Source organism: Macrosteles quadrilineatus, unplaced genomic scaffold (genome assembly GCF_028750875.1).
Source record: "Macrosteles quadrilineatus isolate MER2022 unplaced genomic scaffold, UCM_ALF_1.0 Scaffold_1__1_contigs__length_201487025, whole genome shotgun sequence".
Classification (NCBI taxonomy): Eukaryota; Metazoa; Arthropoda; class Insecta; order Hemiptera; family Cicadellidae; genus Macrosteles; species Macrosteles quadrilineatus.
Window position 1 is genome coordinate 179,047,936 of NW_026542594.1, and position 17,234 is coordinate 179,065,169.

The 17,234-nt window shown below is 34.3% G+C and overlaps 2 protein-coding genes across 2 annotated transcripts; one reads left to right on the forward strand and one right to left on the reverse strand.

Moving 5' to 3' along the window:
- Positions 1-5,003: 5,003 nt before the first annotated feature.
- Positions 5,004-5,936, reverse strand: LOC129002881 (uncharacterized). The gene has a single exon (XM_054430994.1). It carries the CDS (start codon positions 5,934-5,936, stop codon positions 5,004-5,006), a length of 933 nt encoding a protein of 310 aa, XP_054286969.1.
- Positions 5,937-16,306: 10,370 nt separating this feature from the next.
- Positions 16,307-17,006, forward strand: LOC128983287 (protein atonal-like). The gene has a single exon (XM_054402529.1). The coding sequence runs from the start codon at positions 16,308-16,310 to the stop codon at positions 16,995-16,997; it is 690 nt and encodes a 229-aa protein (XP_054258504.1). The 5' UTR covers position 16,307; the 3' UTR covers positions 16,998-17,006.
- The last annotated feature ends 228 nt before the right edge of the window (positions 17,007-17,234 follow it).

A 17,234-nucleotide genomic window follows, 5' to 3' on the forward strand; every position in this document is an offset into this window, starting at 1 on the left:
TTTTATAATAGGTTGCTCGGCGACAGCGTCTCGGCAATGTGAAACTTGGAAAGTGATCGTGGTCGGTTGAAAAATCTTGAAATATGGTCGAAGATGAAGAATGATACTGTTACAACTAAAATGTGTTTAAAAGGTTTCCGTTTCGGTTCCTATGTGGAGCCGTCATCAGGCGTAAGGAAGATTTTCTTTCTTCATATAAAGAACGTCATGTTTTACACGTAATAAATAAACATTTAAAAACGATCAGCTATGATAACAGACGACGCTAACCCGGCGGAGTTTGAGTCCAGACTTTAGTTTAGTGTGGTCAAACTACATCGTTGTATCCAAGCTGCCCCTAAGCAACTTTAAAAATGTGGACTAATTTATAATATGTTCTATCGATATTTTGAAAGTGATTTGGCTATCTATCTGTCCTTCTAATCAACCGTATAGAAAAATATTGTACCGGTTCTATTCAAATATAACCAGTTTTCAAAATCGCTCCACTATTGGCTGTACTATTCTATTACTTTACATCCAGTAATCTTTTACCATGTGCTATGACTACACTCGGTTTAAAATTCTTCATCACATCCCCCAGATTTCTGCTCCATACAAAGAAATTGGTTCTACGGTTCAACTAACTTATGTTTTGGAAGCTAGGTTGCTAACATAATTTAAAGCTAAAGGAAGAACGGCAGTATAACTTTTAATAATAAAGACCTCATTAGATAAGAAATGACAATGGTATTGTAAGTTATTGCAAGTAATAGATGCAACAATTCATAACCAACCAAAATAAAGCAGTTATTTATTGGAAAATATTAATTTATTGGAGGTTTGGCAAAGTGATACTCTTAGCTAAAAAAATATTAAACAAATTAAAGATGTTTTAAAGAATGCATGTTACTACTGTGGAGTGAGGTGATGAAGAAGAAAAGTTTAGAAGTTATAAGGATGATATGAGTGCCTAGGTCAGGAGCAGAGTATGTTTGTTTACTTAAACCAAGTCAGAGGTCACTGATAGCGAGATATAGATTAGGAACCTGGCTGTGGATGTGCAGGAAAGATGAGACAGGGAATAGAATGTGTACTGTGTGGGGAAATAGAGAATAGATGGCATGCATTCGTTGATTGTAGGTACAATGAAATGGGCAAATCGGAAATGGATAGTAATGTTTGTGGAAAACAATATGTCGACCTTTAAGTTTCAAATTGAGTTAGCAGAACATTAGAAAATATATATTTTTTATATTATAGAATGAATGGATATTAAGGTCCGCAGGCAACATACAGCTGATATGTCCCTCTTCATTCAAATCCCCCTTAAACGTCTGATTTAAAATTCCAATTTTGTTCTTTTTCTTAATGCATGTTTGAATATAAAAAATTTTGAATTTTGGTTCAGCTATCAGTGCAGATATTTATTGTTCATCTACAGGTATTCTACGTTGATTTATCAATCATATATTTATTTATTGAATTATTTATTGCGTGTTACTGTTTATACAGTGTGTAAATTAATTGTAATGTTATTTTTATAGCCCAAGGATTGCGTTTTATGACTAATTATGGTAAAAACGTACCTTGTCAGACAATCCTTGACATGTTTTGTAGAGGGGGATCCCCTCTCTCGGGCATCTTGTCAGAAATCTATTTAAATAATATAGAAAATTAAATCATTTTTTCAGACAAAAACAAACATGTAAATAGAATACTGAAATACTTTAGATATGTAGACGACACTATTATAATATTTTATGGCCACAACCGTCAACTTGATTTACTACACCAATATTTAAACTCTGTGTCGCCGAACCTAAAATTTACTGTGAAAAAGGAAGTAGACAACAAAATAAATTTTCTGGACCTCACTCTTGAAAAACGCAACAATATCTCAATGGTCTACAGACTACTAAATGTCCCACTAAGTCCAGAAAAATACAATAAAGAGCTTAATATAATAAAAAAAAACACTTTGCCGTGGCCAATGGATACAAATCTGAGATTGTGGACAAAATCGTTGCAAAGAAAAAGGAAAATACATGCCGCATGCCAGCAAATAATGATAATAACAAAGTAGTGTATTGCTGCGTTGAATACAACCACCAAATAAACAAGTATTTGAAGAAAGATCTCAATAAACATGGTGTTAAAATAGCGTTTAAAACTACAAATCGGCTGCAGAACATATCTAAATGCAAGCGCTCACATGTTGATAAATACGAAAAGACAGGTGTATACCGCATAAAAAGTGCTGATTGCCCGAGCACTTATGTAGGACAAAGTGGGAGAGCTTTCAAAATAAGATACTAAGAGCATCGACCAGTTCTTACACTTAAATTGCAGGAATCCAAATTCGCTGGCTATAAATGATGGTCTCGACATTCTACATTACTGTAAGAAAGGAAACTTATTAAATACCTTGGAGGAGTTTGAAATATGTAAGGACATAAAAACCAGGGACAGCACACAAATTTTGAATGAAAAACTCAATTATGAATCCCATTATATTTTCAACACTCTACTCCGTCACTACAATAGTCCAATATCAGCTGTTGATAACGCAGACAATCCAGAGTCCACGTCGGTCCTTCATAACCTGGTTTAGTCTACTTCCAGTCCTGCATGCGGCAATGTACGTGCATACTGTAAGTTGATAGGCCTATCTCATCTGTTACCGTATTTCGTGTTTTGTGTTTGTGTAAAATGTGTGTAACAACTCTGACGACACCTCAAGAAGTGGATCCTTTTGTGTGCCTAACGATGGTGGAATTGAAGAACCACCGAAACATGTAGTAAGTTATTTTTGACACTACAAAACATGTCAAGGATTGTCTGACGAGGTACGTTATTACCATAATTAGTCAGAGTAAATTAAGTCTTGAAACAAATCTGTCTTTTATAAACCGAAATAGATAGAGATATTCTGTTTGTGGAATTGATTGTTAGGCTGCGCAATTTTTTTAATCAACAATATTTTTTAACCCCTTTAACAGGGTAGAGGATGGGGTGATTTATTTTTTAAATAACAACCCCTCATTTTGAAGGGTTTGTCAAAGAAATACAATGACGCAAACCCGAAGTAGATATTTCATCCCTAGCCTAAATGGCGGGTATTCCAAAATTTGATTTATGTAAAAAGCACCTATTTTGGAATACCGGCCATTTTTTGCTAGAGGTGAGATATTCACCTCGGATTTGCGTGATTGTGTTTCTTTTGACAAGCCCTTCAAAATGAGGGGTCACTCAATAGGTGTTGCTATTTAAAAAAAATAAGTTACCACCTACCCTGTTAGGGAGGTTATAACATTCACTGTGTATTAAAAATAGCGGAACCTTTGTTAAGAATCAATGCTATAAACAAAATATTTCAATCTATTTCGGTTTTAAAAATACAGATTTGTTTTAAGACTTAATTTACACACTGTATATTTATTTATTTACCTAGTTTCACAGTGAAACTAATTTACCAAACTTTGTTTTTCATGTAATTGTATTTCGAAAATGTATTTATTAGATGTACTCGTTGAGGGTAAAATACATAAAGAATGATGATTTAAATTTAACAACAAAGAGCTCCTCAATGCTGTAAAAATTACGGTTCAAAATTTACTGCAACTATTGTGATTTTTCCATATAAAATATCATATTTACTCTCACCGAAAATACCCATGATAAAGGTTGTTGACAAGCTAATGGGAGAAAGTATGTGTCAGTATGATACCGTTTATTTTAGCAAAGCGTTGTCTCAGGAGTCAAGACGTATAAAAAACTATGGCCATTTTCTAATACACAGAGTATACCAAACGCCACAGACCAGAGTTCTATTCTCTATAATCAATGTCTTTTTTGTGATGTGATGTGCCCAGATTCCAGATTACTCCCTGAGTAGTGTCGTGTCGCCACCTGTAGCTTGTTCACACATCTCTAGCAAAGCTCAGCCACCTATAATATACTACACTGTATATATAAAATGCAGAAGACCACAGTTCTATTCTCTATGTCCCATGTTTGTGCTATGCCCAGATTACTCCCTGTATATTCTCTGTATACACTAACTTGGCGTCTGGACCCTAGACTACCTGCGACCGGGTCGGGGCCGTCCCTTGCTCGCCCACTTCCTTGAGCAGCTGTTTTATAATTAGTCACCTAGTAGCAACCCCACTGCATTTTTAAATTTTTTTGTGGGACGGAATTTTAATTTTTTTATTAGTACCAGCAAAAAGTCCATAAAGAAATAAGTAAAATGATACCAAATTTGACCATATTCTTATTAAGTTTGTAGAATCTGCAGGCATCTATATGTTCAGTAGCTAAATTATATTTAATAATGTATTATAGCTCAACTTAATTAGGGACATAAGAAAAACTGTAATATCGTTATGTATGAATTATTTTAATTAAATATATATAGATAAATTACATTTTTAAAATAGAGTAAAATTATGTACAATATTCGAGAAGAGTTCAATGTTGGCGTCAGTCGTGCACCGCGGATCTGCAAACACAAAAAATGAATAGTGAAATGTATATTTCAATGTCATAATATTGGTAGGGGAATAAAGTTTAAGAAGTAAAAACATGTAGAACGTGTTGAGGTGATTAAGTTTGTCACAACCTAATTAATATGTTTCATTGAGATCCAACCAATCACATTTAATCCTATTGTGAACGTGAACGTGACTTTTAAAACTTTTAAACCGTACGTTTCATTAAGTATTCGTAATGGTATATGTTAAATTGTTTAAACAAACTAATCGTAACAGCGAGCAAGACAAGCATTTGGTTTAGAGTGTCAAAATTACTATTTTCTACGGGTCAAATGAAATTTAAAATTAATCATACAATCATCATGTTTCTAAGGATATGGCATTTGTCGATTAAAAAATACAGAATCATATGCACGTGTTGAGTTTATGTTTTCAATTAAATTTATGTAAAAAGTGTAGGCCTACGACGGGTCTACCGTAGTTTTTGATAGATTATACATATTTTATCAATATCATTTACATACCTGATTAATCTAATGGCCACACCCCCGCGTCAGAGTCGTCGTCGATCTCCCATTCGCTGTCATCCGAGTCACCAGGTGCCAAATGTACGATCATTTCCTGGACACTGGTATCATCGAGCCCTTCGTTTATCCAGTCCGAGTCGATGTCCGCTTTAACATGGTTGACACACCTCCGCCAATCGTCTTGAGACAAAGAGTTCACTGCTTCCATGAATAAATTTTGAACATCAGACAGCTTAAAGGTAGAATTTCTTGAAGAAACATACTTCTTCAAATTTGCCCATACCAATTCGATCGGATTATAGTTACAGTGGTAGGGCGGTAGTCTTATAATTTTAAATCCAAGTTGAACAGCTCTCTTGTCAATTTCATACACTGTCACCTGTGATTTGTGTAGCTTAATGAGGTTGTATAGCTCCGGTTTTCTCATATCTGGAGTAAACATGATATTGCGGGAGCTTAGCCATTCTACCATTTCAGCCTTTCTTGAACCTGACGTGGGCGCTTTATTGGCTACCCGCGAGTGGTATGGAGCGTTGTCCATTACAATAATGGATCCAGCTGGAATCGACTTCAGAAGCACTTCAAAAAACCAACCCTCAAAGATTTCAGCGTTCATTTCTTCGTGATACTCAACAGTTTTTTTTGATTGGAAGATAAGAGGTGGCGCATCAATCCAACCATTGTACCCTCCTGCATGGCATATAATCAGACGTTTGCCTTTGCCTAACGGCGAATTCAATGTACATTTTATGCTATTATCAGTCCATCCAATGTCTTTGCAAATGTTCGCATTGACCCATGTTTCATCTAAGAAAACCACTTTCTTTATGTCTACGTCACGAATCTTTCGTAGGAAACGGCACCTTAACAGGGCCACTGATGGCTTCTCCATTAGGATTTTTCTATTATCCAACTTCTTCCACTTAAATCCCATGCTTTTCAAAACCTTTGCTAATGTCCGAATGCAACCGGTAAACAAATTAGCTTGAAATAATGTATTTTTTAGTCTCCGAAGAGTCGGTACTTCTTTGCGCCTGTAATAGCCTACTACATGATTACGGATAGCAGTCTTATCAAAATCGTCAAGTTCTGATACAACGGATTTAAAAGGTTTCTTACGTCTCGGTGTGTGAAGTTGTGGCACTGGTGATTGATGTCCCTTCCTGGTGGTTCGTTGTTCCCTGTTGCGGCTCCCTGGTTGGGGTGTAGATTCTCGATGTTGAGGTCGTCATTGCTAGCACTTCCGTCATCTACAATTGCGTGTCTCAACTGAACCTTAATCCTACACAGAGTTCGTGGTGAAATGTTGCATGCTGCAGCTACTCTCTCGGAAACCTTTTTCACATCCAGTAAAGGTCCTTTGTTGTCACGTTCCTTCTCAAAATAATCCAAAACTGAGGCTATAATAGTTCTTGCCTGCGAGTTGTACGGCGTAGTTCGTTTTTCTGTTGATGGTGGCATTTTCCGAACAGATCACATCACATGAGCCAAGTAAACACAAAATATACGTTTAACACTAACTGTTGCACACACTTCAAAGCAAAACATAAATACGATAGTACCGTGAATACAAACTTAAAATAACTGAGAGCTTGCAACCACTGTGGATAATTTACGCACGACGATACTTTGGCTAACACCCGCTACGAACTGAAGTTACCACCCCTTACTAGCAGGACAGGTTTTAGGACGTGAATCACTCCAATTCCCGGAATATGACTGTGAACACTGTGAGTCATATGTAGGCCTACAGCAAGACACAAGGGTTGGTTTAAGCATAGACAAAATCAACGGTATTTATATAATATGGATTATTAACCCCCCCACTTGACATATTTTTAATATAAATAACACCTTACGCCTTACCTTGATTGATTAGGTATCGCGTTAAATTAAATAAGAATACATTTATATTAACCAAATTTATATAATTTAAGCTTCACAATATTAACGGAATATGGTCGAGTTTGGTATCATTTTTCTTAAAATTTCATGAACTTTTTGCTTGTGCGGAAAAAAAATTAAAATTCCATCCCGCACAAAAAAGTTGATAATTGCAGTGGAGGTGCTACTAGGTGACTAATTATGGAAACAGCTGTTCAAGAAGTGAGCGAGCGAGGGACGGTCCCGGCCCCTCCGCAGGTAGTCAAGGGTTCAGACGCCAAGTTAGTGTATACAGAGAAAAAAAAATAGTGTCGTGTCACCACCTGTAGCTTGTTCACACATCTCTAGCAAAGCTCAGCCACTATGATATACTACCATGTCTATATAAAATGCAGAAGACCACAGTTCTATTCTCTATGTTCAATGTTTGTGCTATGCCCAGATTACTCCCTATATAGTGTCGTGTCGCTACCTGTAGCTTGTTCACACATCTCTAGCAAAGCTCAGCCACCTATAATATACAACACTGTCTATATAAAATGCAGAAGACGTCAGTTCTATTCTCTATGTTCAATGTTTGTGCTATGCCCAGATTACTCCCTATATAGTGTCGTGTCGCTACCTGTAGCTTGTTCACACATCTCTAGCAAACTCAGCCACATATAATATACTACACTGTCTATATAATATGTAGAAGACCACAGTTCTTTTCTCTATGTCCAATGTTTGTGCTATGCCAGATTACTCCGTGTGTAGTGTCGTGTCGCCACCTGGAGCTTGTTCACACATCTCTAGCAAAGCTCATCCACCTATAACATACAACACTGTATATATAAAATGCAGAAGACCACAGTTCTATTCTCTATGTCCAATGTTTGTGCTATAGCTCAGATTACTCTATGTATAGTGTCTAGTGTCGCCACCTGTAGCTCGTACCTTGTAAGCCTACTCTAATTACTAGCCACGTGGCCGGATGGCCTAGCGCGTGCGAGTTAAATATCTTCAGCCCGGTGTTTCCTTGTATTTGTACACAGGAGGAAATAATTAATAAGATATACTGTACTTCTACAATTCGAATTGACATTTGCCCTAGATTACGGAAAAACTGTACATCAGGAATAGTAGAAATGTTCCTAGTATATCCATTACATGTTTTGTCAATACAACCTTGCTTTGTGACGTATATGAAACTCGTATGTAGAGCACGTGAAAATAACAAAATAAAGCTTGCTCAAAAATATGTGTAAGAAGTTCTTACTTCTTTTGTTAAATTTACTACATTTTTTCATGTTCATGTTTCTTTTTACTTTGGCGTTCGTTTACAATTGAACTGAGCTAATAAAATTATCCACTCTTCAGTGAGTTACCAAACTTCTACTTTTTCCTTCTACAATATTCATTCATATTAGCCTTAACAAAGCAACACGGTAAACAATTTAATTCAATGGTCATACTCCCGTGACCATTTTTGAGCTTTTGTGTACGAAACTAAGTTTTGAGTTTATGAAGAAGCAACTGTTAATGGAAGAAAATGCTTTTTTTACCCATTTCACGAAAAAATATTGCTTGACATGCGTAATCTATCAGTCAAGATTATTGCCGATTAGCTTTTATTAGAAATATAAACCACACAAAATCAGATAGATAGCCCTTCGCTGTGAAAGGAATACGGGTTTAATTTTGGACTAAATTGTTGTGGTGACTAGAAAATGAAGCTAACACGGAATCTTCGAGTGATATTAAAAAAAGAGAGGTTTACTACTTTTCTGCTAAACTGGGCAGTGACACATTGTCATTCGGAGGCTGCATCTTTGTCACTTTCGCAATTGTTTTGCATCACTTTATGATTTATATTCAAGTGAATCCTTAAATAACACAAACAGTGTAATCTGCAAAAACACTATGTCAACGAATTGAATTGCTTACAATTAATTCAACAACTTAATACTTGAAAAAGAACCAGTTGATGAAAGAGTGAGTAATTGTAGTTTACTTTTGAGTTTCCTAATAGCTTTTAAGGAAGAGGTTTTCTGCAATCCTGGATAGGTCTTAAACTTGACATCGCTATCATGTTATTCTGTGATGCTACTTCGAGGTTTGAACTCATGATATGGCTTCATTAATAAAACTTGAATGAAAGTTACTCTAGTGTATTGAAATATCATTGATTGCGAAGTTTTAACAGGATCTAGCAAAGAAGATGATTATTTCTGTTATCCATTCTCCGTCAGGATCCGCATTTCCTATTAGAATAAGACACCAATTTCCTACCTGTGTCTCGTTGGTAAATACCAAGCCATGCAAGAATTGCATTTAAAATAGGATAAAATCTATCTACGACCACCAAAGCATGTCTTCTTAGCACATTGACCGTTTTATAAGTATCAGTGCCGCATGAGTAATAGAGCCTGACAAATTATTAGTTGACAGTGAAATTCTAATCTATATAACTCATGAAGTTTTGTAAATGTGAATTTATAATTTTGGAAATTACTTATCTTCTATCGATTCATTTTCAAGCTAAATATATTAATTTACTAGCAAACCCGCCATAGCTTCGCTCACGAAAATTAAAATCAAGAAGTTAAATATTTAATCTGATAGGACAACAAATATAAAAAAAAACATATTAGACTAAATCCATTTATATATAATTTATATATATTTAAGAATGTGTGACTAATGAAATTAAAACTAAGGGAAACGTATTTATTTACAATATTAACTTTTAAATTTTAGTTTGTAAATTACTTCAACCACTAATGATTTATTTAATCCTCCAAATACTTGAACTCCGACTTTACAACAACATACTTATTACTCTGCAATTGCATGATTGAGGCATTGTCATTATCCTATATCTAGCTAGGAATGGATGGGATTGTACTAACAATTTTTGATCCTCTTTCTTGAACACTAATTTATAAATCCTGTAGTTCTTAAGTGATAGAAGGAGGCAGGTGCCATCCCTTCTAATGATAAATTAAACTCTTTAGCGAAAATAATGGTTCCTTTGATATTGACATTCTGAACACGTTAAATAATATACTGCTATTAAATTATAGAAAACATAAAGATCTTAAAAACAAACAAAAATAGAGTAGGGCCAACCACATCTTGATTTTTTAATTCATTTAACTATTAACTATTTAACTATACAGTAAAACACTTTTTGAAGCCACTAATGTAAATATTTTCATTTCACCTAATAAAATATAACCAGCTGTTCCCTTAATTTGCAGATTCAGTGCAGATTCAAAAGTATGCATGTGTTCAAATTTAAACCAATCTTTTCTCCATAAGGATAATATGGGAACTTTAAAAGCCACTGGGGCAGGGCCCCAATAGAATTTCTTGGAAACGCTTCTTATTGCACACCTAGAGGAAGATTGGAACCTCCATGCAAATTCCTGATTTTTATGGCTTGTAGCTTTTGAGATATATGAGATACTAGCAGAGTTCCCGTCCTTCGTACGGGGTTGGAATATAAGTATAAAATGTGTATTGCAGTTATACTCAAGCTTTGAGTTTGCAATAAGGGAGGACACAGTTTGATAAAATTTGTTTTTTTTTTTAATTTTCAGTATTCTATAGTATTACACATCTACTATAGCCATAATGTTCTACCACTTCACCTAAACAATACAGAAAAATAAATTATCAGCAATTCGCAAAATATCACAAATTATTCATGAAATGAAAAACATAAACATAACTGTAAACAATCCTACTTTGACAGTTCTCATTGTGAATCACAGTTTTTTGTTGCTTAGTTCAAATTAGCTGTTTTCATAAATGCAAAAAAATATAGTGCTGCACCCTGTTAGTAAATCTTATAACTTTTTAATGCTTTTGTATATAGTAGAACCAACTTTTTTAGTTGAAACAGCTGACTAAATTCTTTAATAATTCCCTTTAAATATGAATACTCATAAGGTTAACATGGGGAATTACAGAGCCACTGGGGCGGAGCCCGAAAGGATTTTTGAGATAAGAATATGCCTATATGTTAATCGGGAATGTAAGCTATCATCATGCCAAATTTCTGCCCAATCCGTCCAGTGGTTTATGCGTGATTGAACTTCAAACAAACAAACAAACAAACAAACACACAAACTTTTACATTTATAATATTAGTAAGATAATGATCAGTGAGTGGTATTGACTTTTATAAGTATAGATCATCGGTAAAATGTAACAAAATGTTTTAGTAAAACTTAATGTTTTCCAAATGTAGGTTAACCTACACCCTTAAACTAAAATACTCTCCTATTTACAAGAACCCAATAGCAATACTTAATGTTTTTGACACAAAAAGGTCATGTTTTATCGTCAGTCTATTTAGAGGCCACGACAATCTCTCGTCGGCTTTTTTGACCGGATAATTAGGCAAGGTGAGGAGTTGGGGGTATTTTATTGTTGAATATGGATGTCAGCTGTTCGCCCCCCTCCCGCCTACACGCACACCATATGCTGTTAACAAGTGGCTGCCATTGGCTCGTGCCGACCACGTGACTGTCTCTTGTGGAGTCCCTCAGGGATGCATACTTGCACCCTCGTTGTCCAAGTGCGCTCATGGGGTCTTAACCTTAACGTGTTTCGTTTAAAGTGTTTTGTGCTGGAGAACTAGTGGAGTTGTGTAAAAAAGGTATTTACTTATTTTACATATATAGTTAAAATTAAACTTTTTTAAAGATTTATTTTTACTTTGGTTATTTCTGTTAAAGAATTTTACTGATCTTAACCTAAAAAGGTTTACAATATTCTTTTAAATAAAATTAGAATATTTTAAGAAAATGTGGTATTCTTTTTATTTAAATAGTGTCCGATTTTTTATTACATCCAATTTTAGCTTCCTGCCGATATTGGTGTTCCCATAAGACCTAAGTAAGAACGTCTAAGTATAGAAGGCTTGAGATATATGGCATATACTAAATCTTTCTAACTGCCCATCCCTTACTCTTTTACGGACGTTCCGTAGATTTAAACAGGGTATTAACTTTAAGACAGAGTATTGCTGTATGAATATTAGATATAAAATTATTATTGTAAAGTCAATAACAATAAAAATTATTAGTGTTTTAACAAACAAAAATTACTTCTGTATTAAAATTGTAGTTCAAAATGCAATAGCTTCTAAAATGATTATACTTTTAATACACTTTTTACAATGTTAGTTGTTTAACTTTGTAGTTCTTTTATCAATGCTTGCGTGTTCATTGACACATTAAAATATTCATTCATAAGGAATATTTATTTAATCAAATAGTTTTTCTTAACCCAAATTAAGTTATAACATAAAAACCAATTAGGCTCTCAAAACCAAGTGTATATAAATAATAAACTTAAATACATACAATCGATTAATTGATTGACATAAGACAGTAAAATATTTTCAGGCCAATACATTTAGCACCTAAAGGGAAGTTAAACAATTATTTTAGCCTCAAACAACTATACCTATATCACTATTTTTTAAAGCATTGATAAATTATCACAGCATTGCTATACATACATAGTCTACAGTTTCAGATCAGTCGTTCATTAAATGGTAACCCAATTTAATTATCCGCTTAGGAATAAAATCTATTTTAGGTTAAATATCATAAATCAAGCTACACAATTGATTAATATAAATAATAGGCCTTTATTTACAACAAATTACTTATTTCTTTTTTGGATTAATACCTAAAATTATCAAACTTAAGAGTCATAAATTTACTAGTTTTTGGTACATTCTTTACTACGTATAAAATATTTCCAAGATAGCATTATATAGCATTATAAATACTCAATACAAAACTCTTGTATTCTAGAGAAATCGCTAATTTAGATCAGCACTATCCATTGGTAGCTCAAATCAGCTACTACGATTTTGATTTTAAAACTGGCTATAACTTTACAACCAGGGGCGGAATGTCTAGCCGTGTCAATACTCAAAACTTATAGTCAGTTTAATTAAATGTGAATATTTAAAAGATATATAACCTGTTTAATTATTTCTTCATTAAAAATGTACGATACAAATATAATGGTACTTTTTAATCTTGTTTAAAATCTTAAAAATAATATGTGTACGATTACATCGTCATCAACTATTCATAAAGTCTGATCCCTGATACAATGACAAATTGCAAAGCCTGGGAGATCTATCTTCAAAATATCTTTAAGTAGTAAAACTACAGTTTCTAAACTTTCAAAATTATCACTTTACTATTTCGTTACAAATTGATGTTACCCTGTATTGTAAGCAATATTGCCATTGATTGGTTTTTATATAATTTGAATATCATAAGGAACAAGAAACTTACTAACTTTACTACAATAATAACTATACTATTATTGTAACCTTAAGACATTTTTAATAATACACTAGAGTTTATGAAGAAGATACTTTAACTATGCAAAACGTAATTAGTAAATTTAGAACATGCATTCTAGTTGTGTACCTGTTACAGTTTAGAACATTAAAACTTTCAACAGAAAATATTGGACCTTGATATTAAAATTAAAAATATAATGACAATTAAATTTATATGTATGTGAAATATTTTGATTAATCCACCAAGGTAACTTATAGTCCCCAATGTTAGTAAATAATGGGTTTTGCATTATCAGTAAAATTGCTTGTTTAACATCTCCTGAAACTATCTATGGTAACGTTGCCAGCATTTCGTTGGAGGTATTTGTGCAAAGTTTGTCCAATATAAAAATACTATTTATACATAAATGTTACGTTATGCTACTGTACTACAAACAGATGAATGAAATCCTAACAATTAAGGAATTTAAAATGGCATACTTTGCTTATGTCTAGCCGTTGCTGACTTTTGGGATCATCACGTGGGGTGGGTGCTAAAAAAGTATTCTCGAACCTTTAAACGTTGTTCAAAAACAATTTTAAAAGTGGAGTTGACAAGTGCAGACGATACCCAACTGACGCTCTGTTTGAGGAATGGTACATTCTCACTATTCGACAGCTATTCATTAAAAGCCTATTAATAAACATCTTTCAAAATCATTGTAATATATTTCAAGAAATAACTCACTCTCACAGTACCCGTTACTCCTCTCGAGTAGGAATTCTTCCATTCTGATAAATTATACTTTCTCTAAAGCTAACTCTTTCTATATTTCTAATGTACTCTATCGATATATATGTACTCATTTTAGTAATGATAAGCTTTTTGTATCACAGAAAAGATTTTATCTTCAGGCTTGGTATAGATGAGGCCGTCGTTATCATCACAGCTGATTACCGGCGCGTTTGACCCGACCCTTGACCTCTCCATCCTGAGCCAGCAGTAATCTTCGTAGCCACCTGAATCTGATTAAAACTGACTTAACTGTACTTTATCTAATTAATTTGGTTTTATTATATTTTAAGTGCATTCAATATGAAGTCTTTCCCCGAAATTAATATTTTTTTAAAGCAACAGTTTATTTGAATTTTTATATAATTCCATTAAGATTTGGCGTATAATTTGTTTTCTTCATATCAACCCAGCAAACGCACAGGCAGCACTTGCCTATGTATTTTCTGAATATATATTAAATAAGGTAATACAGAAAATGTTCATTTTAATTTAATTTTAGTGTATATTTTTCAATTCTTTGTGTATTAAAAGTATGTACTTTGTTCATACTGGACATTATGTGGAAAATAAACATATTATTTCATTCATTCACTGATTCACAAAACAATTGAAATACAGGATAGTTTTTCCTAGTTTTAGTTTATTAGTAGAATTTGTAAGGTTGCATTAAATTCAGCCCATCTTTAATTAGTACCAATATTATCACAGTAAAATGATTAAAAAAGATTAAATTCCTCATTTATGGAATTAGGTTAAATGAAAATTGTAATTGCAGTAGGATCGTTGTTTATTACTTAACTATTGATAAGTACATAATACATGATAAGTACATACATCACTGTGGCACACTAATCAGCCTTCTACATAACTCACTATACTTTTAACAAAATATGTGTCATCATATGTGGCTCCTTTATGGTTTGAACAGTAAATACATGTAATATAGAAATTATTTATTTAAGCCTAAAAACATTTTAATTGAAATCCATATAAAGATTTTATGTTACAGAATATATTCATAAATTTATACAAATCAGAACAAATATATTCAAAATCAACATTTCAATGCTTCCACTAAAATGAGTTGAATTTCAAACTAAACATTAGTACTGACGTGTACAGTGTCTATCTTCAGCACAAAAACTTTGTAAGCGAAAGTGCTAACAAGTAGTGAAACAATAAAAACTTTTGTCCACTTTTTCCACGGACCGGATTATCGGATAATAAGGCGCAATTATTATTTTATATAATTAGCGGCCAGTCGTAATAATTACAAGCAATCTACAAGAGCTTTAACGATTGATCCGGAAAAAGTGAGGCGGCGTTTCAAAGAAACGGCGGTCATTACCTGGACAATGATAAGGGTAACTATTTCATCGGTGAGGGTATGTCAGGAATGGCGGGAGCGCAGTCGCCAAGTCCCGCGCTGGCGGGAGATTTGTAGCGTAACCAATGATATTAACCTATTAGAGCGTATATCAAATGTGACAACAGTTGTGGGAAAATCCCTCCGCTGGCTCCCAAGTCACTATGCAGCTTTTTGCAATTCTGATAGATCACGCTTTATTGTGAGAAAATAATCGTTCTTGAGTCTGTGGTGTACCGTTGGGGTCTTTAGTAATGTGGTGTAAAAACTTAATGTAGATTATTCGAAAACTGCATTGCTGCAGGTTAAGTGGATGGTTTGATTTTGGAATGACAGCGAAGATGACATTCGGTATGTGAAAAAAACAAGGTGAAGAATATCTAAGAAATTTCAGAGGCAAATAGAACAGGATAACTCATTGTATGACCCCCAGTGCAATAAATGTCTAGAACTAATTGCTAGTCTTGTATAAAAAGGGTTAACATTTTTTCGTATTGAAGCCTTATAAGAAATAAGAGTCTTTTGAGTCTTGATAATAAATGGCTGAAAATTAATATTTTTATTTAATTTTATCATTAAGTTGTAGTACTATAGATTAAACATACTCCCTAGTGTTGGTAGTACTTATATGGTAGTATATGGTATATGGTAGTACTTTACCTCAGCCATGTGGCTCTATTACTAACTAATAGCATAGACTAACCAACACTAGGGAAATATGTTTCATAAATGCTAAAAGCTGAGTCTAGTATCAGACTCGATAACAATGATTAAACACAGACCACTTCGAAAAATTATCCAACAATGCCCAACAAGAAGTTGGTCAGGAGTTTTCAAGAAGCTCCAGTCACTTCAAGTGTATTTAATCAATTTAAAAACTATTAGAAGATTACTACAATTAAAATAATAATCAATCAATGTGTTTCAGATTATCAACAATGAAGGACAACACCACACAATGACATACCTCCAAGAGCTTACAATGGACGTCGTCCCCCAGTCATCCAGTCCGGAGAAGATCTACTACATCGAAGGTTTCGGCTCACACTCCGACCGTCTTAGACGTTCCGTCCTAGACCGACCTCTCCTAGACCGCTCCAGGACCTCCACCATCGTCACTCCCAAACCGATCAAACCAGAACCTCTCAACAACAACTACCCGGGTCCTTCAAGATGGGACTTCCAAGAACAAGTGGAAGACGCCAATTTCGAGAGAAAGTCATTCTACACGAATTTTGACCAAGATAGACTTAGAGTTTCTTCTGCGTATTCTTATGAAGAAGTTCAAAGACAGCAGTTTGGATTGGAAGACAGTGGAGGCTTAGATCGTGAGTGGAGTTTGGACTCTTCAATAGGTCTTGAGTCAAACGAAGTTCTCGCGGGGTCCCCCAAGGTTCTACCCAGGAAAAGAAGACACTCTGCCCCCGTGTCTCGCCAACCTTCCCCCAGTGTGATGCGTCGCCGGAGACTCGCTGCCAATGCCCGGGAACGAAGAAGAATGAGCGGATTGAACGAGGCCTTCGACCGACTCCGGGAGGTGATTCCTTCAATCGGAACTGATCACAAACTCAGCAAGTTTGAAACTCTCCAGATGGCTCAGACGTATATCTCCGCGTTGTGTGATCTTCTAGAGGGAGCTCCTAGATGAGGTGACAGATTCTTGAACATTTAGACAACATGTGAATAAGAACTTACATTGCTATAAACTATGAGATGAACTTAATGTTGAGTTTTAAACGTTTAAGACATGCTTGAAATGCAACATAGAGTTTTGTAACTCATGACTCAAATTATAAAATTACCGTTCTGATATTCACAATTATATTTTTGAATGAAGTCTTTTACATTTGTGGTTAAAACTATTTAAGGAAGCACTACCATCAAT

What these genes read in the sequence shown, in the direction of transcription:
- LOC129002881 (XM_054430994.1), bottom strand. Translation starts at nt 5,936, where the DNA reads ATGGGATTTAAGTGGAAGAAGTTGGATAATAGAAAAATCCTAATGGAG.
- LOC128983287 (XM_054402529.1), top strand. Translation starts at nt 16,308, where the DNA reads ATGACATACCTCCAAGAGCTTACAATGGACGTCGTCCCCCAGTCATCC.